General features: G+C 37.8%; 1 protein-coding gene across 2 annotated transcripts in view; it reads left to right on the top strand.

The window, feature by feature from the left end:
* Positions 1–4,319: 4,319 nt before the first annotated feature.
* The window catches only part of ldah (lipid droplet associated hydrolase), a 38,054-nt gene continuing 14,453 nt past the window's right edge, over positions 4,320–27,920 (top strand). The window contains exons 1-4 of one of the 2 annotated variants that reach the window (XM_057344687.1): positions 4,320–4,387; positions 5,334–5,522; positions 13,393–13,527; positions 21,553–21,722. In XM_057344687.1, coding sequence (XP_057200670.1) covers positions 5,363–5,522; positions 13,393–13,527; positions 21,553–21,722 — 465 coding nt within the window. In that variant the 5' untranslated portion in view covers positions 4,320–4,387; positions 5,334–5,362. Of the gene's footprint in view, positions 4,458–5,333; positions 5,523–13,392; positions 13,528–21,552; positions 21,723–27,920 lie in introns of both variants that reach the window. The other variant, XM_057344686.1, reaches the window with a different exon arrangement.

Genomic DNA, 27,920 nt, shown 5'->3' with positions numbered 1-27,920 from the left:
CTCTATATGCAATTCAGTAAAATAAATGTTCAAATCACTGTTCAATGCATATAGGTACAAATATGCAATAAGTATGCAATATTATAACATATGCAAAAGTTGGACGACTCATGCTGGCAGTTGTGGCAGTCTCTCAGCCATCTTGCAGCTGTGTTTAATTAATGGCAGCTGAATGTGAACCTAAACCAGTTCACCCGGACACCCTCATAAAAGAGACCTGCTGCTGGGCAGCCCATGCCAGACAATAACTGTTGCCAATGGTTTCTATCTGAAATGTCTACAGTAATGAAATCTACATGGATGAATTTGGCAGGAAATGGTCTAATTGCTGGCCATCATAAACAAAACAGATTAGAATGTGGTATTGACAACATTGAACCAGATATTGTTGTGTCATTGAAATAATTTCTTCTGTTCCAGTGTAAAACCAAAGTGTTCAGAAAAAGTTCATATTGATGGCATCGTGATAAAAATATAATAGTTAATTCTTAATTCAAAAAAACTTTTGAAATAATATTTTTGAATTACATTTTTAGCATTGAAAATAAGTTTGTTGTAACATAAAGCGAGAAACTGTATAATACTGTAACTGTTTTATTCTTAGTAGAACAGATGTACATGTGGTCGGACGGGAAATGTTTTTTCCCTCAAATGTATGAAAAGGATTTAGAGCTTGTAGTGCTATGGAACGTGTTTGATAAATGTCTTTGAGAAAAGGAGAGAAAAGAGAATTGATGTGATCAGATATGACGGGCCAGGTGTTATACTGAACACCAGGCAACCTCTCTTCCTTCTGACCTCTGCATGTATAAATCACATCCCTTCACAAATACACACATGCACACACACACACACACACACACACACACACACACACACACACACACCGTGTGCAGAACTCAGGGCCCCACAGGAGCAAGACACTAATATGGCCTTTTAACCACACAGGGCACGTTGGATGCATCATTTTCCAACCCATGTGGGGGTTGCTTAGTGATTCTAATGGACAGCGTCCTCCCCTCCTTTGAGAGCAAAGATAATGTATCTCAACCTGTTAGGTCTATAATATGTGTAAATCACGGCAGCAGGTTTCAAAGTCTCTCTCTAAATCTTGTGATGATTTATGACAAAACTAGAGCATAAAACAACAGCCGGTCACTGACTGCGCAAGAGATTACAGATATGGCACACTTATGAGCACTGAGTGAATCTTTACATGTGTGCAGTTGGAACTTTGAAACATTTCCAAGAGTGTGTCACACATGTGGGAAGCTGTATTGAAACCTTGCTCAAGTTCAAGACCAGACCAGTTCACTTTACCTCACTTCAGTTTACTTGCAGATTTATTTGGAATTAAATATCAAATAAATTGTTATGTTATAACCAAACACAGACCGGAAGTTAACTGCACGTGTCCGATGAAACCGTCTACACTATTACTTAAAACACAGGCAACTCTGACAGATTTGGACTCTAAACGTAATCACATTAAAAATCATATCAAATTTACAACATCTCAATTCATGACGTATTTAATTTGTTAATGTAGCTCTAAAATCAAGTTTTTATAAAGGTCAGAACAATGGCAATAAAAATTATTTAACAAAACCGCACTGCTAATGTTTTCACTTAATCACATCTTTCTAAGTGTATCTGATATCCTAGTAAGTTGTTTCACATATAAAATTCATAATCAGGAGAAGTCGTGACATTGTGCCATTATTACGTCTAGTGAAAGAAAAACAATAAAGCGTGTGATTAATTTTCTTAGTTGAAAAGAAAAACGAGGGAAAATACCAAGAGAAACAGCTGTGTATTTATTAACGAATACGAAATATTCACATCATCATGCATCATGATATATTCAGGAAATACTTAGCATTATAATCTCTCTTTTTAATTTTTGAACAGATTTTTCGTACAATATTTTGATTCTGTGTTTTTGCAGGTGCGCTTAGTATTCCCCGTTGTCCTCAAGCGGCTTGGTGAAAATGTGTTTGACTGTGTGTGGTTAGATGTTACATGTGTTTCCAGTAAAATAAAAGAAATAATAAAATAATATTATTATTGATTAGACAGATATGTGAGAATGCCAGATCACAAGCGTGGAATTCTTGGAATTCCCGACAGATGCGTAAATAGTATTCATATAAGCAACCGTTGCTTATATGCCCTACCCTAGGGACATGCATGAATTTGGGCAGGACCAAATACAATAGATGGGGTCAGGGGTGATGTGTCAATCTCTTCCCTCACGGTTTAAAACATATTTTCTGCTTCTTAAAAAAATCCCTTACATTCTTTTTTAACACATACTGTATGTATAAAAATAATAATTTATTCATTTATTCATCGCAAGAATTTACGCAAGCCAAGCATACCTGGCTCTCACTGAGAATGAATGACAATGGAATTAGTGCATACTTGGAAGAACTATAGAAAGCTGGAACAATTTGCCCGCTGTAATAGCCAAATCAAATAATTTTTCAATTTACGTTTGGCTCGCTCCATGGAAAAAGTAAATTGTAGACTATAACTCTGGCCAAGTGTTAAACGTCAATTATTTTCAGCTATTACACAGACCTACATGTCACATTATATTTGAGCAAGGCAAAACAGCGAAATGAGAAACTATTTGTTTTCACTAAATGTTTCTGTCTGCAAACATTTTTGTTGTCACGTTTATCATAAATGGACATTATTTTAGACATTAATACCACAAAAACAGACTTCAGTAATCTCAAACGTATCTTTGACACAGTGAAAGCTTAATCAAGTGACTATGTGACTTTCCAGATATTCTATGAATAATTTTATTTACATTGACAGAATACAATTTCTCAGTCTTACATGTGACCCTGCTGTTTTAAACTGACAACATTTATTCGGTTTAGTAGGTTTGCTTGTGGGTCAACGTGAAATAAGTACTCACAGGACACCTGGAACTTAAGTGATAGAAAGTGATTTAATTTCTTTTTATCTTTGTTCTGATCACTTTGTTTACTTTCAATAATTGACTCATAATTTTGTGATAGTGCGTTGAAAGAATACTGATATTAGCCTACTGCTTAAGCCAGTGCTGGAGACTTTTGTGCTTTGCTTGGATTTAGAGCTGACACTTTACTGGCTGTTACAGCAAAAGCAGAAAATCAGATTCAACATATTTCTGTACAAGAGTGGATTGCATCCAGATATCATATCGTGAAACTCACGATGGTTCAGACGGATATTTAAAAAAAAAAGTGCAACATTTGGGACGTCTTACGCATATGCAACGGGGGAAAATTAGTTTGTCTTTATGAAAACTCACAGCATGTGACTAGACAAACGTGCCATTTGATATCCAAAGCTAAAACTGCTGTTACTGTAAAGCGCCACTGCGTGTGTGGCCATTACGAGCCTCAGGTTTGGGCCTTACTTGGGATGAGATCTGCACACCGGAGCAGCGGTCCAGGACATCTGCTGAAGTCGATCAGTTCTGGAGCTTCCCTCTGAGAGGTGGGAGGTCAAAGCGAGGTGAACAGTGGTGTGCAGTCACTTCAGAAATGTACATTGATAGTTGCAAACACAGATCACTCCCTGAGACTGGATACAGTCCGACATGCTGTGTGGGAACATTACACTTGATGGGCTGTCACTTTATATGCTTATTATGCTATTGGTCAAGGATTTGAGTTCAAATGTCTGAATGAACCAAATGCTGCTTTCTTCTCTTATAATACATCTCTTTAATGTTAATGTATGCCATTATCTCTGTAAATACCTTACGTTTTGTTTCCCTATGGCCCGCAGCCCAAAATTTCAAGCAAAACTGAATTTCTGTGTTGTCTCATCACCCCCCACCCATTGTAAAAACATACAGCACACACACAAATGACATAATATGGGATAAGGTAATCTCCAGCATGTTTGGACCAGTGATGCAATTGAATGTGCAAAGTGGACCTGACAACACAATCTGTTTGATCAACACAAGAATCAATGCAATATCACACGTGAACTAAACCAATGTTAAGTGGGGAAACGTTTTCTTTGATAAACGAGTGAGCCAAGGCTTTAGGATTCAACATCTGCTAATAATAACACAAATATTTTGTTGCGAAAAAATGTAAGCTACACTTATGTTGTTGTACACTTATTTAGCATACACTTATTATACGTTTACATTAATACAAGACCAGTTAAAAATGTAGAACATATTTTGGTTAATTTCCACTTACCTGCTTAATAAAAGAGTGCAGCGAGCACCACTTGGGACATTTTGCACATGCTACAGCAGGGGGCGATAGCGTTCCGTTTGTTCGCAGCCTTGAGAGGAGAAGAAGAGACACAGTAGGAAGTCATCTCTCCACTGGTTTTAATGGTACCTGCTGTCACAAGATTACCGGTAAATGCCATTAAATCTCTTTTCACAAACCCTTTCCACTCACAAAAGCGCACAAGAAAAGCCTCTGTAGGTAAGAAAAGCAACGAAGTATTTTCCATGCCACGTAACTTGTCTAACCATTTTTACTTTGAATGAAGTCGCAAGTTAACTGAATGAATATGCAATATTATTATTAAAAGATTTCAGAGTAATGGTTTCAGAGTAGGCGATACAGTTGATAGTTGTCATTGATTTCTATACATAGTTGTCAACTCTATTTTATCTTTTCAATGTAGAGTCCTATGTATATATAGATAATTGTCCAGAAGAGACACACAGAGCAAGATAACTGATCCAAAATGTTTGTGCTGTCAATAAAAATGAAAGGTTGACTCTTAATAGAAATGTTAGAACTGCTGCTTCTTGTTGTGTCTGTGACTTTTGTTCCAAATACCTTTTATTTTGCTGAGTATTACAAAAATGCCTTGTTGATAATAGGTAAAGGTTTAGAGAGACACATGAACAATTTAAAGCCAGTTGGCTTTTTTGATTTGATATACTGCAGTTATAAAATGGATCTTTTAAGGAATGAGAACATAACAGAGAATATGTAAGTATATTTTATAAAAACATATAGTTTCCGATTAAATATAAAATGCTTGGAAGGTGAAATCCAATTTTAAGCGATGTATTTGTTTATAATATGTTATCGTTTTGATTGGAAATTATTATCAAGTAGGTTAAATGTAAGATTGTTGTTTGATGGAGAAGAAAAAGGAAGAAACATAAATCCTCCTCAATTATGATTTTTATTTGTCATTAAAATAATGAATGAGATTCCCATACACTGTGGTTACTTCTCTCCCTTTTGGCTTGTAGCACTCATTTATCAGTTTGGATTCTAGCTCAGCCATGTGTCATCTTTGTCAAACTGACCCGTGTATCTGATCTGTTTACTTGGATCCAGAACTACGTGAGGCTGATCCGGTTGATGTGATGTGTAGCCCGGGATCTGAGGGGCACGAAGAGGATGCGTCTGGGGAGTATTTTTACTGCAGAGGTGCAGTCACTGAAGTGCTCAAGTATGGATCAACAGACCTGCACTCTGCCAGCAAAGGCCCAAACCCTCCCAAAGTGCTCATCCTTATCATTCCAGGTAAGATGGATGAAGTCTTTGTGTGGCAAAAATAAAAGTTTTTCATTTAGTACATTAAAATGTGAATATTCCAATATATAAAGATTGTTTTGAATCACCTTATGTTTCAAAGACAACTCTAAGGATAAAGGACTAGTATATTTAGATTTCAAATCATTTTTGTCTGCTACATATCACATTAAGTCTCTGCTTTAAGAGAAGAATTTTTGATAGCAGGCAACACCTGCATGACCTTTGAACCGTTTCGGTCTTTGCTCAGCTGTAAATCATGACCTTTCTTCTATAATTAATATGAAGCACTAAATACACTAGTCTTGAGATGTGACTCATATTCTTAGTGCAAGCTTTTCAGTTTTGGTTGCCAAGAAATGAGCAAGAGTACCTGTTGTAGTTATGGGTAATATGATGCACTGCACATGATACATTGAACATAACACAATCCAACAGATGTAGGGAGCATAAAGTTCAATATGGAATTAGGACTCACCTTCTTATGCTGGATCGACTTGTGTATAGAAAAGACTTGTGTATGGATTGGTTCTCGCCATGAATATAGCTTGAGATGCTGGAATGGCGTTAAAAATGAATAAAACAAACAAACCTTTTTATGCTTGGCCTTGGGCCAGGAAGAAACCCCACTGGAAAATGATTGTATGTGTCCCTGACAGATGCTTCTAGCGGACTGACCTTATAAAAGCTGAGTAGCTCAGAAACAGATATTAAACAGTTTTTCAGAGACTGTGGCTCAGGCACTTTGGGTCCTGAAATAAAGATCTGTCATTGTTTACATGAATAAATAGTTTTCAGGTGAAGTTGTTTTAATAACCAGTGAGAAATCTATATGTTAAGGTATTTGATTTAACTGGTATGTTATGGCCTGCATATCTACCAAAACAGAGCAAATATTACTTCATGTAAATACACTATATCATGTCTGGGAAATCTAACAAAATCTTTCGTTGCGATAATAGAGCGGATATAACTTGATTGGTAAAAAACATTATTTACTGTATATTAGACTTATTATGTAGGAAGGCTTTATGTCTAAAAACGTCATGTCAAGAGTTCCTGTAGCTCATGTAGTGTATGGTACTATTAACGATATTAACTTGTCCTGAACAGTGACTTTTACACACTTTATAATGTATTTTGAGTACTTGTAAAATCGGGGGGAAAAATAGAGCCTCAACCGCAGGTGTCCAGGAGAGAAAGTGTGGTCGGGCTGGTGACCTTATAGAAGTTTTTCTCTTAGTGGTCTCTTTTCACCAGGCTCTGAATGTCACTGAGCATTGTGCTCAATAGACTCTTTATGAGCAACACAGAGCTTGTACGGCGGGGCTGTTATTGTAGAGCTTGTGCCCTTTTCTCTAGAGATAACGGCAATAATCTCTACAGTCTGGCCAGAGGCTCCCTTGGCTCTCATATCCACGAGGTCTAGCACAGGTGCTACTGTTTAAATGGCCTTTTTTGTAAGGATGAGGAATGGTGTAGTGTAAAGACAAGCATGTTATGACTGAGCATGTTCGAAGGAGAACAACTTATGCAATATGGTGGATATTTACAACACTATGTAGTCTTACTGTATTAGCCTTTCATGAGGTTGTTTAGGATTTGTTTTTTTCCCTCAGTCTTATCACTTAAAATGCCAACTGTTTCTTGTTTTTTTTTATGTTGTTTTTGCAACATCAGGTTAGAAACGGGCACATTGGCATTAATGTGTGCTAACGTATGTAAATGCAAGATCATCTCACTTCACAAAGGACACCATCTGTGTTAACTATGTGGACCACTGGATGGCAGCAGGTTTGTTGTGTTATTCTTTAGTTGGTTTTGAATGTCCCCTGCTGGGCACAGTGTCTTGTTGGGTTCTGTATCAAAGGACATCAAGCTTTCTGTAGGCCAACACTGAAAACAGTCACTATGATTGTCAATAAATAGTTTAACTAATAGTTTGCTTCCCCCTTCAAAGGAACTCAAAACTTTTGGATGTGTTTTAATATGAAGTGTTAAACTTCGAATGTTTATCCAGTTTATACGGTATATGTTTATCCAATTTAAATGGTATGCAGTTTTGAAAAAGCTGCTAAGCTCTTTCTGGTTTTAAAGTAAAAATGTAAGTTAAGATCTCTCATAGTATACAGTGCAGAGATGTTCAGTGGGTCAGGGATAGATCTCCAGATGGTTCTGATTTATAGGAACCTGCTGTGCAAAGCACTCCGCTTGTCCCGGCAGCTGCATCCAATAGCCCACAGTATCACATTGTTTGATAATTCATAATAATCTTGCAAAGATTTCTTTTGCCTTTGCCATCTTTAGACAATTTAGCCAAACTGTTTTACCAACTGTTGAGGCAGTTTCTCTTAAATGATGTGCTTAATAACAAGTATCTCTGGTCTTTTTATCAACTCCAAATGTTTCCACGGGGTCTTTTTTCAGTATGGAAACTAATATTAATATGTCAGATTTAATAGTTCATGCAAGTAACAGTCTCACTCCACCCAGCTTTACTGACCACCTTTCATGAAATTCGATGGAAGTTCTACAATTATGATTCTCTTGCTAGCATTCGATGAGCAGGTGGATCAGGGGGCACGAAGGGCTTGCCAAGAGAGGGTATTATTTTTGCTTTTTCGTGCATTGCTGAGATTGAGGCGTGATGCTTTTAGGAGTGTTAGGAGGTTGTATTTGATTACTGGTCCAGTGCTGTAAACCGCTGACCTTTTACCACCCTTCAACTGCGGGACGAAATGATTCAATGATTGTTGGGTAGTTGAGTTAAGATTAAACATTTGTAAAGACTGTTCAATTTTGTAAGGAAAAACGGATGTTTCCCTATCTTAAAATGTTTCATGACTGGTTAGATCCAAGATTTCTAGTTAGCATGATGAAAGGTTTGTAAATTAACGAATTTGATTCAATACAATTATTTTGGCGCAAATAGAAATAAATATTTGTGTTTTCTGAATCTCAACACAGATTTCAAAGGTGGAGCAGCAGTTTAATGTTTAATTGACGTTAATGTAATGTCACTGAGCTGTTTTTGTTGTTGTTGCTAAGAGTGAATATACAAACGTTTTTGCAATGTGGCATTGTATAAATTGCAGTCTTTATAATCTTAAACAATATGCTAAGGTATATCGACGCGGTCAATTCATTTTAAACTGACTGTTATATTAAAAATACATGATGTCATATTCTCTTTTGATTCGTAAGTTGTTCTTTTGCCATGATCAGGCTCTTCCAGCTCCTGAGGTAGACGATTTCCCTATTGCCTTTTATCTGGGATTACAATAGCTCTTGAATAGATTGAACTAACCCCGGGAGAGTCATCTGTCAGGTGATCTGGCTATAGTCACCCCTGTCTGCTGGTTTGCCAGAGTCAATAAGCATTTTCACTTGTTCATCTCCCTCTGCAGACTGGATCAGCTTTATGGCATGTTAAGAGCTAATAAGTTAAAGACTTCACACACTGGCTGCATGAACGAATTCCACCAGATGCTAATGCATTCCTTAATGAGAGGGTTATGCTATGAAACTTGTACCTTTTCCAATTTGATTGTTTAAAAAAGTAAAATATTCAACTTTGTGTCAAACAAATGGGTTTATCTTACAGTGGGCCTTCTTAAGATGAAATAATAAGTTTGAATGTTTCTCAGAAAATCAATCAATAACCCAATAACAGGGTTGACTGTTATACACATTACTTAGAAATAGACTTTAAATATAATTAAAGCTAATATTTCTGTAAATTTCCAAGCTAATATTACTATAAATTTCTATACATTTCTTTTTAGTTATAACTTGCTTACTTTGTATAATCATGGTTACATGGTTGACATGTTAAGATCTTTCCCTACTGACAAGCATAAAAATTGTGAGATTTTAAACATCGTGTCAGACATATAATGGGTTTAAATTACAATGCCCCTTCTTATGATACATTTAATGTTTTTTTTTTTTTTTAGAAAATAGGCCTCCGGAATAACAGGGTTGACTTTTATACACATTACTTAGAAATAGACATGAAATATAATTACATTTCTTTTCAGTTGTAAGTTGCTTACTTTACTGTAAAATCATGGTTACAGTGTTGACATGTTAAGATCTTCCCCTGTACTGACAAACATAAGAATTATTAAAAAGGAGAAAAGCTTAATAAAAGTACTTAAAAACTTGAAGTAATGTTCAAACCAGGGCAAAGTTTTTAGAATAGTTTATTACTTTTTAAAAATAATATGACTCAAAAAGTGTAGCTGCATAATTTTGACACAACTTCAAGTGTAACTTGCTTCTTTACGTCTCTTTTATTGCTTATAGTATATCCATTTGTAGACATTGTTTATGAAATATCAAATGCCAAGATGGGTGGTTTAATGCAGTGTTCGCAGACTATAAACTGTTTAGCCATAATGTACAGTACTGCTATCAAAAGCCATTCTTTATTCACATGCCAGATTTGAAGAGATATTTCATTCTATGGAATCCACTTGGGTTCCACATCACGGCTGGGGTTTATCCATTGATTTAGTGGCTTCCCTCCTGTGTGTGTTTGTGAGTTAGGGGTGGTAGGTGAACAGTCAGGTTTGTGCGCGTGTGTGTGTGTGTGTGCGTGCGTGCGTGCGTGCGTGCGTGTGTGCGTGCGTGTGTGTGTGTGTGTGTGTGTGTGTGTGTGTAACATAGGGAGAATGTCCTGCACCTGCAGGGCTACGTCAGTGGTGTGGTAGTCCAGGCAGTCTTGGGGTCAGAGACGGCAGGCAGGGTATCTGTTAAATGTCCCGGTGAGCAGCCCTGGATTTATGAACTTAGGGAGAGGGGGAAATGATAATGTGTGGGAGAGGAGTGGATAGCTCATGCCTCTGTCCTTTTTCCCCGGTAGGAACGCCTGCTTTACATTCTTTCTCCACGCACGGAGGCTAGCGCTTCTGAATATCTGTTAGGTGGGTGATGTGCATTAAATTAAATGGAAGTGGATTAAAAACAGAGAACAGAGGGAAGATGCTTCTGCTCCTGATGTACTAAACCCACAAATATACAATAGACATATAGCTGGACATTCAGTGTCTCATTTGCATTACATTGTGTCTGGATAAATTCTGTTTCTTTCATGTTGTATTAGTGAAAAAATTAAGGATATTCTTAGCATCGTATACTGTAGGCTAACTGAGACCAGTTTTACTGCACCAATGTATTGTTGTTCTTTGGTTGCACATATTGCTTATATTGTTTTCCCCTACTTTGTAAGTCTCTTTGGATAAAAGAGTCTGCTTCATGACTAAATGTAAATGTAGTTCACCCAAAAACAAAAAGTATGAAAATGCATTATTTGCTCACCTGTAAGTTCTAAACCCATATGCTGTTTTTTTTTTTCAAAATACAGAATTTACATTTATGCATTTGGCAGACGCCTTTATCCAAAGCGACATACATTGCATTATACTATACATTTGTTTCTATGTATGTGCAATCCCTGGGATCGAACCCATGACCTTGGCGTTGGTAACGCCATGCTCTAACCACTGAGCCACAGTAAATGATTTGACATCATTGATTTTGACAACACAAAAGTAGATATTTTGAAGAATGTTAGTAACCGAACAACGGGGGTACCCATTGAATTGCATTGGTTTTGTGTCCGTACAATAGAAGTCAGTGGGTACGGATGTTGTAAATGATGACAGAATTTTCATTTTTGGGTAAACTATCCCTTTAACTTGGCAGAGCAGCGTTCAAGCTGTTGAGCACTTGTCGCCTCTTCCACCTTCCCAGCCCCATGTCTGTGGGCCCATGTGTGACACTGAAATCTTTGATTCCATCTCTGCGTTTAGTGCAAGGCAGCCGGTGGCTTTATTGTGGCAGCTGGTCGGGAAAAACCTGCCATTTCCAATAATAGTGGCTCAAAGCAGTTCGGCCTTTGAGCACGTCAAGTCCCATCTGAAAGAGATTTGGAAACTCTCAGCATGAATGAAAACATACAAATGGATTTAATCAGTCTGAAGGGAGCTCGGAAGGGCTGCTGTTGGCCCTCGTGCCTGCCTTGCACAGGCCTATCGGTGCACGATATCTCGGCGTACGCTGCCCCAGCTGTGAGATCTGGCTAGAACGGTGCTTCGCTGCTGGATGTGTTAAGACAAGCTCACACTACAGGACTGCAAGACTATCTGAATCACTGTGGTACTCACAAGTTTCTTGTCATCTGCGATTGAATTGTCTTAGTAGCAGAATATTAGACAACACAATGCAACAAGGTGCACAAATTGTATTTTGCATGTCATGGCTGAAATTCACTACACAACTTTTAAAAAATCGTATAATTTCAGTCACACAACTTTCAACGTAACTGTCTAATAAATTTGCATGTATGCATTTGGCAGACGCTTTTAGCCAAAGCAACTTACAGTGCATTCAAAGTAGACATTATCATCCGTATGCTGTCAGTGACTACTGAACTCTTTATCATTCACCTTCTCTGTGAAAACAACATTTGTAAAAGGTCTGTGTTATACTTTTATATTACGTCACCTCATAAGGACACACAGCATCACGGTAAACTCATCACTACGTGAGGCTGTGACCTGTCGATACTCTCTTGAAATGAGAGGGTGAGTTGGCTTTGACCACACAGAGTGTCCATTGTTCCGCTGTGGAGGCAGCTGGGTATCAGAGACGCCATTTATCTCCTTATCTCCCCTCACTTGCAGTTAACCTCATCTTTGAAAAGCAACAGAGCTACGTCAGCAGACCTCTGCTTTTTCTTTAAAGCAGGATTAAAGAAAATGCAGTGCTCTGTACCTGAGGCTGATTCTGTCATTTTGAGCAGTTAACAAAGGTTTTGGTTTACATAGTTAGTTACGTCACGATATTGGTTTGAACGTCTGAAACATTTGATGGGGCGCTTATAGGAATAGATTTTTTGTATAGTTGACCAGGTAAAAATTCCGGACTTGGAAAGTTTTATTGTGTTTCAAATATTGTGACTGTGTTGTTGGAATACTCGGGTACCATTACAGAACTTTAAGTTATACGATATAAACATGTATTACACTGCGCTCTGGAATACTTGATTCTGATTGTCCAATGGCGATATTCCAAGGTCTGATATTCCCAGATAACAACTGCTCAACACTAATAACACATGGTAAACTGGATGCTGCAAATCATTCTGACAGGCACGGTTTAAAATTGCCCCCAAAAATATATATTTTAATTAGGGCTGTCAAACGATTAATCGCATCCAGAATAAAAGTTTGTGTTTACATAATATATCTCTGTGCAATGTACATATTCATTTTGTATTATAACACACACACACACATACATGCATATATTTAAGAAAAATATAAAATATACAAATGTATAAACATATATAATTTTAATTATTGGTAAATATAAATAAATGCATATAAATACGTAAATATTTCCTAAATATGTATACATGTATGTGTATGTGTTTATAAAAAAACAAAAATGTGCACAGACAAATATTATGTAAACACAAACTTTTATTCTGGATGCGATTAATCACGATTAATCGTTTGACAGCCCTAATTTTTATAACATGTATAACATTATATTTACAAATGAATGAACCAAATTGCCTGTTCTTGTGTCTTACCTTACAACCGAAAGTAAACAGGTTTTCATCATGGAAGGTCTACATTCGTTTAAAAATTTGCTAATAAAATATTTCAAATCAATATTTCATGTTCAACAACTTACTTATAAGGTAGGTAGCCATGTACTGTAATAAGCAGGATAATGTATTAATAATGCAAACTTTGATGTTCTGTCTCTTGGTACAGGGTCTGACTATCCTTAGAACAAAGTATTAAATATAAATGTTTGTCTGAACATTACTTTCACTTTTCCACAGGTAACCCAGGTGTAGTGGGCTTCTATAAGACATACATGTGGACGCTGTATCAGACGTTCCTCAGAAGATATCCAGTGTGGGCTGTGAGCCACGCTGGACACTGTATGCCTCCAGACACCTTTGATATGATTGAAGGTGGGCAATTTTCTATATCCACATTTATTGAAGCTGGACTTGTTTCTTTATTAATACATAAATAAACGTATAAGCACATAAAGAAATGATACTTTTGGATGTTTCAAATTATGTTTAACTAGTGGTGGCCAATATTCACTGGGGGGACACTAGTTGGGGACATATTACATTTTCAAACAACACATGGAGGAAATCCCATTATATTTATGTGTGAAATTTGCTACATAAAAGTCCTCTACATTTTGAAGTTAAACTCCGTTCCCCCTTGTAATTCACTCCATGGACTCCGCACCCCCGCGTTCCCTCCATTTCCACCCCTGTGTATACAGCAAAGTTAAAGCCATTTAATTGTGTGTTTAGCAGGTCGCCTCATATTAAGATCATATATGACCAGGGGAATACTACTGACTGTATATCTGAGATAAAACACTTGTAATGCATAGCATCTCTTGGCATTGTCAAGAAGCCCCGCAGTATGTTTCTGGCCTTTGTGACTCGGCGTGATGTCATCACCACTGTTCCCATGAAGTCAGTAGATGGCAGCAGACAATGAAGTGACTTCAGTTTTGCTAGGATGTTAATCTATTATGTGTTTCCTATACCATGTGTCTTTTCAGATGCTCCGTTTTTAAAGATTTAAAGCCCTTTACTTACTCTCAAGTATCGATGTACAGAAACGGGAAGCAACAAGGAGAGACCTATCTCAGGTTTTGGACACATATTTAGGTCATAATCTGGGCCTTACTGATATTTTGGGTTGTCAGGTAGTCCTGGATGGGGTTCCTGGAATCTTTATATAGAGCGCACAGTAAGGTGGAATGCGTTCAGGACCGATGAACCGTGCCAACTGGCCTCTTCCTCCTCTTCCTGAAGCAGTATATGAAAGTCCGGTATCTTCATCCATAAAGCAGTGTGGACGTTTTTATTGAGCTTGCTACGTGGGAAAGACATTACCAAGCCCTCACCTGTAATAAGACAAACCACATGCAGATGGCTGAGATGTCCAAAAACAGCACCTCCGCAGGCTCGCGTGATGGATGGGATGGTCCAGGTGGACATTGCTCCCGTCAGGTGTGCTGTCAGGACCAACAAGCTGTGGGGACCTTGAAATTGTCAGTATGTTGGAGCTATTGACCACCAGAAATGATGTTATGAACCATATCGCTAAATCTTCCAGAAGATATGTTTCAAAAAACTTCTTAAGCTTGATGATTTGTGATTCAATACCTGTAGTCCCTACAGTCTCGAGGCTCATCCAGAAGGCATTAATGTAAAAGCGTCAGACAACTGCTTTTTTATTGTAAACACATGGAATGCTTTAACCGAATTACAGTCGCAAAACATTCAGTGACACACAGCTGATCTCCGGGTAACGCAACAGACGATGCTGGTTACATTATGTCGCACAATCACGAACCGGATGATTAAAAGTCAAAACCCGACATTCGAATCAAACGTGCCAAAAGATGACAAGCAGGAGGGTTTTGCCAAGCAAGGCAGATGAAAGAGAAGCCGCAATTAAAAGTTCTCTAAACTCTCTATTTGAGTGACATCCTCGATTAGCGTCAACGGATGTCTCGAGCAGGGCGGTATCGAATGTGCGGGGCTTTTATTTCCCGGCCCATTGTCTTGTTCTTCTCAATGATCCGTCCCTCATCATGTTCTACCATTTGGTTCACAGATGCCCCTTTGCAAGGAAATAGCTGGTTGCGTTACTGCCCGTTGCACAGGATGTTGTGTATGAGACCAGAACTAACTAAAGACTGCTTGTGCATGGTTGTGGCTAGAAGGGATACAGCTATGGCCGGAAGTGATGTGAAATCTCACCGTAAAATTACAATAAATTACATTAGCTAACGCCTACACCTACACCTACCCCAACCAAACCTTACAATAATAAAAAATAGTAATTAACTGTTGTTCAGCATGGCAAAAATTATGCGGTATTGAAGTGCGCATGCGCAAGCGCTAATTCAACACGCGTCTGCATCTATTCAAGGTTAAATCAATGAAGCGCTCGTTGTGATTTAGTTTTGATGTGCTGCTTTGATAAGAGCCGTGTCTGTAAAGTGTAAGTCTCGGTTTGTTATATACAGCTGTTCTCTTGATGTTTAAGTATATGTGTGTTTATTTATCTTCTGTTAAAAATTCTTTCCACATTGTATGTCTTTAATATAGGTTTGTATTCTTTCCACGAGTCCCCACAAAGTTAATAAATCCCCCATAAAAGTCATTTACAGAGCCCTGTTTACAGTGCACTACAGAAAAGGGTGTTGTGTACACTATTACTGCTGACTAACTTGCTGACTAAAAACGTGGAGAAAAAAACATGTTCTTTAGTTTGAAAACAGCTGGTACATAATGTGTTTTGGTAAACACAAAAGTGTTTGTATTATTAATAATACATTAGAATTGGAGGATTTGACTTATGGATTTCTATGACAGTCATTGGTACTTGGAACAACAAATTTAATTAAAGGTGGTACTTGATCTGAAAAGTTTGAGAACCACTGCTGTACTGTAATAGGTTGCAATGTTTAGTTTGATGCAAAGATCCAATGTTTATTACTTGAAAAGTACATTAAAGTGATAGTTTGCCCAGAAATGAAAATTGTTTCATCATTTAGTCACCCTCATTTTATTCCAAACCTGTATGACTTTCTTTCTTCAGCAGAACACAAAAGAAGATATTTTGAAGAATGTTAATAACCAAAAAATATTAGACCCCATTGACTTCTATTGTATGGACAAAAAACTAGACATTTCTTAAAATACCTTCTTTTGTGTTCTCCAGCCTTACAAGTCATGTACAGGTTTTGAATGAATAAATAATGGGGATTTCATCTTTGTTCAAATGTTGGCAAGTTAAATCTAGGGAATTTATATAACTCGTTAAACCAAAATGTTTCAGCTGTGTAACTCATTATTTAGAATAACCTGCCAATTAAAGTTCAAATAAATACATTCTACAGGAAATCAATATTTAATCATGTTGAAATTGTGCAGTTTAATCCGTCAACACGTTTTGCTTTAGGTTGAATTTTTCAAAGAGCTCGCTAATTGGTGGTCTTCCTCGTGATGCTTTCCATAACACCATGACATCACCAACTGGGCCATCAAATGTAGTTTACAGTTTCTCCTTTGGACGAGCCTTCAAACAACTCCAGGTTTTCGAATCCAACCTCCTCTAAAGTCACTGTTGCCCGAGTGCACTGTGAATGCCGCCCATTGATTTACTACTGTTCAAAGAGCACCTGGTCAGCCAGGGGTCAGGGTAATTCTGAACCCACAAAAAACTTGTTTCGTCTGGGGAAACATCCCATCTAACACAGCCACAGAGAGACTTCTTTGATAAGATCTTAAAGTCCCAAACACTTGAGTTCCGTTGGCATTTTAAGGCTGGTTGTATTTACCAGCATATATTAAGTGATATTACATCCTTGTGTGTCGGAAACATAAACAAAGCAGGGGTGAAGGTGGTGGGGTAAACATGACACATTTCTCTGTGGAGGAACTGTTCCTGTGGTTGGCAATTTGTGATTGATGCTCTTTGATTACAGTAAAAATATCTCTTTAATACATACATCGGCAACGTTTTGGAGACTGCCAATGTCCATAAGCCTGTTCTGTGTCAAGCTGTCTTCCAAACTTACACATCTCATTCATTTTGTCAGGCGAGTTAAAGGTGCTGTGTGTAATTTTTTTAGGGGGGATCTGTTGACAGAAATGCAATATAATATACATAACTATGTCTTCAGAGGTACAGCTATTTCTATCCACCTTGCATGTAATTCGCCATGGTGTTTCTACTGTAGCCCTGAACGAACAAACTGCTCTACAGAGCGTGTTTCGTAAATATGTTTATCGTGAAAACGCGACGATATCTTTGTCCTGTGAAAACCGCCGTAGTGCTTCGAAAGGGAGGGGTGGAGTGAGCCGTTGGCTGCAATTCGCAATCTCACTGCTAGATGTCGCTACAAATCTCCACATTGCTTCTTTAAGAGAGCTACTATTCAAAACCTACGTTTTCCTCTCTGATATGATGTAATAACCCACTTTTTATGACCAGACTGTTTAAATAGGCTTACAATGGAAATTCCTTCATTTTTGTGAGATAGTACAAGGAAAACCGTTCGCTGTAAATGGTTTGGTTGATGTGCCCCTTTCACCGGTTATAAACAGGTTGGCATTACATTTCTCTTTATAATTAAAAAAGGGAAGACCGAAGCAAACGTTTCAAGCAAAGGTAGCCTAACATCGCCATGATTTGCCAAATACCGTGAAACGTAACCGCTTAATTACATTTATCCTCGTAACAATTGTTTGCTTGGTGCCAGATGTTCTGTCTGATCTAACAACATCTGTTTTCCAGTGTCTAAATGAAAGATTTTTATGTGTAATTAGTTCAGTTTTGGCAACCTTTGACCCTAGAGACTACTGGTGCGGTTTCTTCATCATCTCATTTGCTGAGGTACATCACGCTTTTATAAACATACATGCTTTAAATGTGAACAGCATGTTCTTGTATTCCGAATACATCAAATATTTGATCCCCTAAGCTTACAGCGCAAGAGCAGAGTGAAAAGCCCTCTGCGTCCACCCATTTTTAATCAGTAACACCATTGTTGTGGTTGATATTCAGAAATCTGATCCGTGGATGAAACATGCACCACACATTGCACATTTTTGAGAAGGAAGGTAATCGCTTAACAGCTCGCTCCCTATATGTCTATTATCTGGTCAAAATATTATTTTGTATTGGACACTTGAGTTGTATTTGTGTTTTCCATATGTTGCTTTTTGGGCCTTTTCATCAAAAGTTGTTTATATTTTGATCTTGTTGCATATGCTAATGGCCTTCCGTTGGGTTAGTCATAAATCGTAACGCAGATCATGGCCCAAGATTGTCATATTAAAGTAAATTTGAAATCAAAATGGGCACAATCCTAGCTTTGTACATGATAAATCACTTCACGTTATTTAAAAACAAAAGAAATGCTTTTCTGTGTGATCTATAGTGTTAAATATAGTCTTTGTTTTAACGTGCATTAGGACACTTGTACTTATAATATGTGCTATAATGCATTTTCAACATTATGCCCACAAACTCTTGTAAAATGTAGTTCTTTAATCTCTTCAGAAATACAAAGTACTTGGATGTGTATTTAACATGTAGCATAGTCTTAAATGTTCATGAGGTAATCCTGAGGGGGCACTTGGCGTGTGGACTTCAGTCGTTTTTGTGTTTGGGCTCTGAGCTCACAGTGCCCCTCTGTGCTGGTAGATAAACATGCACGGCCCCTTTGTAGGCAAACCGGAGTGGGAACCTTCAGAAAAATATCAAGATCAGATTTGGAAAATGGGAAATGAGGGGTAAGAAGTGGTTAGGGAGAGCTAAATATGTGTGCATTCACAGGTCAGTGCCTTCACAGCACAGTGCCTGATCTCACTCAGAAACATGAATAGACCTGGATTGAGGGCCTTTCGGTGTACTTGGCTTTAAAGCAAATATAGGTTGAATAGTTGTTTTTAAGTGTGCAAAGTAGATTTTCAGAGAAGGACCTACTAAAAATGATATCTTGATATTAAACCACAGTACTTTTCATAACAAGCAATATATACACACACAACTTTAACAAGGTTAGAGTCCTATTGATATACTGTAAAATCTGGTTGCTGTATTAGCAGTTTTCAGGTGTAACGGTGATTAAAAACGATTTTCCACACATTGCTAACAATTAAATACAGGATAATGTTTGTACAGTGAAGATTGGATAATAAAACTTAGGACATTGTATTTTATCTGGCTTACTGCACAGCTGCCTACTGAATAAATTGAGAGTCTAATATAAATGTAATATTGATTTGAGTTCAATACAAAAATCATAGACCCTAGAAAGTGATTGACTGTCACAGTTTATAAAAACTATATGTATGCAAGGAATATTATTACAGTATTTAAAGGCAGTGATCAGATTTTAGAACTAGATTTAAATGGAGATATTCCCATAAACAAGTTAAAGGTCCAGTATATGAAATTTAGCGGCATCTAGCGGTGAGGTTGCGAATTGCAACTAACGGCTCACTCCAACCCCCCCTCCCTTTCGAAGCGCTACAGTGGCTGACACAGCACTAAGATGTCATTTCGCTTCTCTGCCGAAGGAGATAATGTATTTACAAAACACGCTCTGTAGAGCAGTTTGTCCGTTTAGGGCTACTGTAGAAACAACATGGAGAACTCCACCTAAGGGGACCCGCGGTGTATATAGATAGAAATAGCTCATTCTAAGGTAGTAAAAACATAACGCTTCATTATGTAAGGTCTTTATGCACCTCTGAAGACAGTTAGGTATATTATATTGCATTTCTGTCAATAGATACTCCAAAGAATTTCACATTGGACCATTACGTTGATATGGAATACTATTTTAAATGGACCGAATGCAATTTTACACATTTCTTGAAAATTCACGCTCTATTTGTGCAATTTCTAATCACAAAAAATCTGATTTGTGCAATCCAAAGACTTAATTTTAGAAATACTTCCATACTTTTCGTAGCTGCACTTTTTCCTCTTTTAATTCAAGTGCATGTGACCTGCAGTGTCAGAATAAAAAACAATACCTTGTTACTGTTTGTTGACGATAGGTGATACATGTTGCTTTAAAGATTCCCTTGCGCTTCCCTATACAATTCTGAATATTTGAGCTATGTTGCTCATGAAACAGAATTTGGAATTTTGCAGTTTCTCAGATCTTGAGCGGTCCTTTTTTTTAGCCTTTCTTATCTTATCATCCTTTCACATGCACTGGTATTTTATGCAATAAAAGTGATTTAGGGTTTAAAACTTTTTAAATGGTTTTCATTGGTACCTCCTTTCTTCCCCTTCCTTTTTATGTCTCCTTCATGTGCCTATGTTCCTTGAGGTCACATGCGCTCCTTTGGTCTTATTGGTCTCCCTCCTGCTTCTCTTTCCTTTCCATTCACGGTAGACAGTTCCACTTTTGGAGTTTGGATGGCTTAAACAATGAGTTCACGCGTAAGCTCTTTGTCGGGAAAAGATTGAAATTGAACTTTCATTGTATGAAATAAAGTTTTGGACTTTCTTCCATGAATACAGGTCCAAAAAAAATTGGAACGACGCGAGGGTAAATAAATGCTGACAGATTTAAATTTTTGAGTAAACTGTTGCTTTAATTCAGACCAAAATGCACAGAAAGACAGTTGTCACTGGTTCAGAATATGTTCATTAGTCTTTCAACAGTAATCCAATTCCAGAAAATTTAAGAGACCCTCAGGATTTGTTTCACGCTCACAGCAGGTTTCATTATAAAACGGGTATAAGTAATTAGCCATGTGCAACCATGTCAGCTGGGATATCTCTATTATTTTAGTAAGAGAAGATGTTGCGGTGCACTCCAGAAACCATATATTGTGAAATGTCTCATGAAGGAGCGCTTTGTCTATTTACGTCTTGAAGCTAATATGAATTATTTCTCTCTCCCTTCTGGTACTCCCATCTCCCAGTGTCTCATCATCAACAATTCTGCTCTCATAACTCATCACTGCGATAACCGCCTTAGTCTCACCCAACCAAGTTTAGCTTCCTTTTCTCTTTTGTCTCTGCACCCTCTCTCTGTAACTCTTTCTCTTTTCTTAGGTTAACAGTGTTGAATTGCGGTTAATAAAGTCTGCCAAGCGCTATCAGGATCTCCAGTTACCGGAATTGTTCAATAGAGCGTAATTTTACTCCTTTCCAAAGAAATAATGAAGAACAAGATCAAGATGTTAAAAGTGAACTTCTCACATGGAGCGCTTACCAGTTTAAAGTGCCTTCTGGGGTCTCTGCAATTTATACGTGTGAGCTGCATTCTGAGGTTTCCAATTAATGAAATGAGGCACATTTGCATAATTGTATTGTTGTTATATTTATTTGTCCTCGTTCGTGATTGTTGATTGATTATGCACGTTTTGGCAATTATCTTTGCCATCTCGTAATGTTTGATGTTTGTTCTTGTTTTAAAGATGCATCTGTTGCTGAGAAGGAGGATGTTTTCGGGCTCGATGGACAGATTGAACACAAGCTGGCCTTCCTTCGGAAGCATGTACCTCAAGAGACACTTCTGCTGCTGATTGGTCACTCCATCGGCTGCTACATCATCCTGGAGATGATGAAAAGAGACCCAGAGCTGAAGGTATTTTAATGAGGAAAGCAAATCCATTGAACTAATACATTTTTGCTTCAAGAACGCATTGTTTTGAAGTATATACATTTTCATCAATAGTGCAAATATCCGCCGTGTTATTCTGTCATGTTTTCTCCCATTTTTTCCAAACCTTACTATACGCCAGTCTCACTTCTCTGCAGAATGCGATGTATCCGCTCAACCAATCACAGCACACCATTCCACGCATTGTAAACAGTAATGGCGGCGCTCTGAATACGGTCGGCTCCTAGTTTCCCTCGTCTACTTTGTGTTCAACAAACAAACAAAAAATGAATAATTTTGACGGCACTGATGAACCTGTGCTGGTTTCTGCGGTGGGGAAGAAACGTAAGCCATCGAAATCTAATCATTTACGTGAGGAGATTAAGAAGATGAAGCACTAATTTATAGCATTAAAAAGATGACCTGTTGAATTCATTTTAGGAGCGATGACTGATTGAATGTATTTTTAGTCCAGTGCCTGTATGTAAGATTAGTATTGTATTGAGTTCAGAGGCTGTCATATGTGGATCAACTCACTTTGTTGTGTATTTTGAAAAATAACTTTTATATTGATTCAATGGATTTATTGCATTTTGAAAATTTTTTTGCTATGGATTTATTGCATTTTGAAATTTTTTTTGCTATGGATTTATTGCATTTTGGGGGAAAATGATCAGTTTTTATAATAAATCTTTTAAAATCATAATCTGGATTTAAAATTTTTATGTTACTAGAACCTAAAGATGCTATGTGAAACTTTGAAACAGAAAATAGTGGTTTTCATCTTGCCACTTTCTTTGTAAAGAAAACACATTTTTACTCAAATTAATTAATATGGATTTATAGCGTTTTGGAAACAAACTCTTCATGTATACATACAGTATAATATGTAAATAATTTGAAATTAATAAATATAAAAATATTGAATTAAATAGATAAAAAATTCGTTTATTTTGCAGGTAAAAAATTGCATTTAGAATTAGAACATTTGAGATTATTGTGTTAATTTAGAAAAGATAGAGATTATTTAACAAATTACAAATTTTGATTTTAATTAATTAATAATCGATGATAACAGACTATTTAATGAGTTACTAATTATAGACTGTTTCATGGGACTCACGCTGGCCTGACGTTAACTTCTGGTCTGTGTTTAGTTGTAATAATTTATTTTATATTTAATTTATATTCATAATACTTCATATTAATATTTGATTGATTATTAATTGTATTAAACTAATTTAAAGCTACTTAGCAGTTATTGACTCTTTGCAGTGGTCTTCCGGAAGTAAAGTTTGGGCCACATAAAGTTAGTTTGTTGTTGTCGTCGCTGAAACCGTCTATACATTTGCCTGCAATGTCACTTTGCCAGTGTATGAGGTTCATAATATAGAATCTTGTGAAAATATTCAAGAATTTTGTTTGAGTATAAAGTATTCAAGTAGTGTTCAAGATCTATACGTTTATGAAAGCTGCCAGTGCACAAGAATAATTCTTGGTACTGTGAACTATGGTGGATGTGCTTTACAGTTGTGTCAGAATTGCTCCTTTAAACGTCTTATTTTAAACAAGTGAATTAAAATAGGCTCCAGACTATTCACCCATTCTCTGTTTTAATGCCCATCTGCTGATTCTTTCTGGTTTACCGCATTAAACGGTACAAGTAATGGCTACCACCTTCTGCAGAACTTCCAAAGACCACCTCTGTGATTTGCAAGTTTGGCATCGCAGGACATGCTGCCAAAAACGGTCACTGCATGCAATACCTGAGAGCGCAATGAGACAACGCCAATCAGTATGACACTTCCTCACGGAAAAGAACCCTGGTTTTCTTTTTCACTCTGGGACTTTCCTGCTCTTAGAATGTGCTCTTTATCATTTTTATTTTCAGCTATTCTCTCTACCCACAGATCTTTCTCCCTCTCTCAACCAGTCCAGTTTTTTGTGTAATTCCCCTCACTAAAGAGGTGTGTTTTCCTTCTGGCAAAGGGAAATGAGTTTAAGCTCCGTTAATGGGTCCGGCGCAGTTATGCACTGCTTTCCTCGCAGTGCTAAAGATCTATATCATTATTATGGTGATAAAAATATGTTCTGATACTTCTGGAAACAATCCTCGTCCACTCTTGTGGAAAACATTTAGTCGAAATTTTAAATTGTCATTTTAAAACAAGCTACAAAGCTGGGCTTGTTTTATTCTTTCTCTGTGACTTTCCATCCCATTCCGGACATCAGGTTGCATTTTCACACATACTTAAAACATCATTTTAGAAATCCCCTTACATTAAACTATGAAAAATACTTTTTTCAGGTCATTAAAATGTTATTTTGTCTCTTTCAGACTTCAGAATGCCTAGTTAAATCTATGATGTATTCAGATACGTCGTGGGTCAAAGACCAAAACATGCACGAGCGTAGAAAAATATTTCCTGTCTCGCTGCAGATTGCCGGCTGCCAGGAAGCCAACCTGGCGATCTTGCCTGGTAACATATGATGTGTGATAATCACAAACTGGTACTAAGGGCTCTAGATATTTATTTTGGAGTGGAAGAGGACCAGTAAAGTCGGTAGAAATGATGTTGGGGGTTTCTCCACTGTGCTTCTGGTGAAGAATGGCTGCAGATTTTAACATCAGACCAGGTGCTGTATGAGGTGGGTGGGAAACCTTCCTAACACATTGCCAAGTTTGGAGTTTAGAGATCTACTACACCTGGAGGGGCTTAATTGTTTGTCTCTTTTCCCTTTTGAATTACTTACTGGCTGCAATGAAGCGACTCCGTAGACTGCATGTGCCATCTTCAGAAAATACAGTCTAGAAGAAGTTTATGGCCGACAATCGGAAACCCTATAGAGATTCTTTTAAGGGACAGTTCACTCAAAATAAAAATTCTGTCATTTACTCATCCTCTTGTCGTTCCAAACCTGTATGGCTTTCTTTCTTCTGCAGAACAGAAAAGAAGATATTTTGAAGAAGGTTGGTAACATAAAAACGGAGGCTTGCATTGGTTTTGTGTCCATACTATAAACTAAATGGGCACCGCTGCCCATTGTGTATTCTGCAGAAGAAAGTCAGTCATGCAGGTTTGAAATGACAAGAGGGTGAGTAAATGATGACAGACTTTTCATTTTTGGGTGAACTACCCCTCAGCAGAGTGATAATATGTTCTTCTGACACAATATTGGTTTTGTCTCTTCCTGGGAGTGAGCACTTATGTGTGTGGGTGTGCTTGTGTCACGGTATCCTGGGTGGGCCGTCGTTCGGCGGCGAAGGTCGGCCTGCCAGTCGTAAAGTTATTGGCTTTATTTCATTTACTCGAGTAAAAATTCATTATAGTCACAACGTGAGCCAAACAAGAACTTCAACATTACAGCACACAGCGCTGGCTTAGATTACCCGCACAACACCACTAGATTTTAAAGCTCCCAGAACGGGCCGTGTCCTGTCCAGCCCATTGGATATGCAGTCACACGATTTATTTTCTTATCTGTTATTATTACACGGCTCTCTGGAATGCTTGATTCTGATTGGTTAGATTTTTTGCTGCATTCTGCTGCATGCTGATATTTTTGTGTATCGATCGCTGATTCGACTATTGTCCGTTGCGACCAATTTTCTACATAACTGTGTAGTTTTCATATCTCTATTTCTCGTGGCATAAATCCAATTTTATGTCAATTTAGTTATTTCATATAATATCATATTTCATATAATAAGCATGAAGTACCCTTTACTAGTATCCTTTACTAATATGTTTGCTCTTTAAATGCTAAGTAATGTCTTGACTGATGTTCTAGTTGCTCTGAGTGGTCTGGGCCGCTGTAGGAAATGTCATGCCGTCTGAATCTCCAGTAGATCTGCGCGTCATTAACATTCCTCCGCTATCACAACCCACCCTCACTCTCAGATCCGCTGAAGTCAGATTGTGACGTTTAAACTCTCCTCACTCCTTCACCAGATTTAAGGGAGTCCTTCCCCCTTCCTGGCTGTAGCAGTACGGGCAAAGGAAGCTTGTAGATGTGAAAGCGTGCATGTGTGTGTGACTGTCTCTCTGATTAAAGAGCCACTCCCAGAGACAGATTCTTCTGTGTGCTCTTGAACATTCTTGTAACCTCCAGGAAGTGGAACTGCTTCATGTCAAAAGTATTACTTAACCCTTGTGTGGTGTTCATATTTTTGTTACTCAGTCGGTGTTTGTGGGTCTAGTGGACCCGCTGCAGTTTTGGGTTTTTAATTCAACACAATCAAACACTTTATGTGAAAATAATTAAAAGATGGTTACTTCATCCCAATTACAAGCAATCTAAACAGCATTTATGGTTAATATTTGCCCTGTACCTTTGTTCGATCACATTTATGAATTGAAGTGCTCCACGTCTTTTTGCGGGAACGGCAGGGGCAGAAACAGAAAACTCACACTTAAACACACTCTCAAACACTCTCTCACACACACGGACACAGAAACGCACACAAACAAACTAAAAAGAGGCCCAGACATGAAGAGGACACAATGAAGGTACACAGAACCTACAGTTTCCACAATTTTATAAGCACTGGGTCCAGTTGACCCGAACATCCTGTATGTAATATAAATGTGTAGGGGGTTTATAGTGTGCGGTCATTGAAAATTGGTCCTGATGTTCTTCGCACAAAATAAGCCAAGGCCAATGAGTTTGAATTTGAAAAAATAATGAATTGTATCATTTTTCTTTTTATAAAAAATGAAAACGGGTCCCACAGACCCGAACACCATACAAGGGTTAACATCAAAGATCACCTGTTCTGCACACACTCTCAAAACCATTATGTGTCTGTTTGACACTGGGTTCAAAAGCAAAAATCTGTTTTTTTTTTCTTTAAAAAAATAAAAAATATATTAAAGAGGCGGGATTGTGTTACCTGTAGATATTAAAGGAGCAATGTGGAGATTTTAGCGGCTTCTAGTGGTGAGGTTGCGAATTGCAACCAACGGCTCACGCCACCCCTTCCTTTCGAAGCACTACGGTACAGAACTAAGATGTCGTCACGTTTTTTGCTTATTTGCCGAAGGAGATAACGTATTTATGAAATCCACTCTTGTCATACTCACTTTTTTTTACAGCTGTTTCAATTTGGCACTGCGTTGTGTTGAGTTTTAGCGTCGTTTTTAAAATTAAACTAGCACTAATTCGGTATTTTTGGTGATTTTTGTTGTATAATAGCATCACTTCTCATTTCTGTTGGTCAGATTTAACATGGAATGTGTCTTGTAAAGCAAAAAACGTCAAAGCAAACCTGTTCTGAACAAGCCAAGCGATTGCACTTGAAGTTTTCGCTTTCAACCTTTTTTTGTTTATTTGACTTGTAATCAACCAACCACATACACTAAACGTGCTAACAACCGCACGGTAGCGTCCTCACAACCACCCACAACACTAGCATTTTTTTTTTTGCTTTTTGCAAGCCTATAAATCTAGTTTATAGTAACAGATTTTTTCTTTAAACACCCAACAGAGCACATTCTAATTTCATCTCCGTTCTGAAACTCGCATATCTTTTCTTCCAGCACTCTGGGAGTCTGAGTTTTGGATTGTTCATCCGTTTAGATTTTGATTTCTTTTCCATTGACAGCCCTAGATTTTTTTATTTTCGTGCTCAAGGCCTGTTCAGATGATAAATTCAGCGGCAGCAGAACTTTGCCTGTTCGCCTGTTGCCGGGGCGTGATATAACCGACGCTCCTTCAGGATTCCAGCACTAGCCGAGTTTGAAGTTTAGCGGTTTGAGACTGAATAGATTACATTTGGCACCGCTGACAAAGAATTGTGCTGGCCATCACATATATTACACGAGAGAATTGAAGATATTGCACTGTTTAGTTTCATTGAAAAATACTTGGCTGGGACTGCAAAGCATTGCTGAGACAGATGAAGCACATCTACTCTGTCATACTCACTGAATGAGTCTAGCTGCCTTCTGCTCAATGGCCAAACAGAGGCAGGTGTTTCCTGTTTCTTGAAGTCTCTCTCTCTCTCTCTCTCTCTCTCTCTCCTCCCTTTTCTCCCTCTTTGCTGGTCTCCTATCGATTTCATAATATGGCGGGACCGCACTCATGTCATTTTTCACAGCTTGATAACTCTGATATTAAGATATGTCATTTTTTTATGATTAGAATCGCTCTCAGTGCTGTCATAAATTTTGTGCTATGTTC

The sequence above is a fragment of the Triplophysa rosa genome, linkage group LG10 (assembly GCF_024868665.1).
Source record: "Triplophysa rosa linkage group LG10, Trosa_1v2, whole genome shotgun sequence".
Lineage (NCBI taxonomy): Eukaryota > Metazoa > Chordata > Actinopteri > Cypriniformes > Nemacheilidae > Triplophysa > Triplophysa rosa.
Note: the sequence above shows the minus strand (reverse complement) of the source record. Positions and strands in the feature narration are given on the sequence as shown.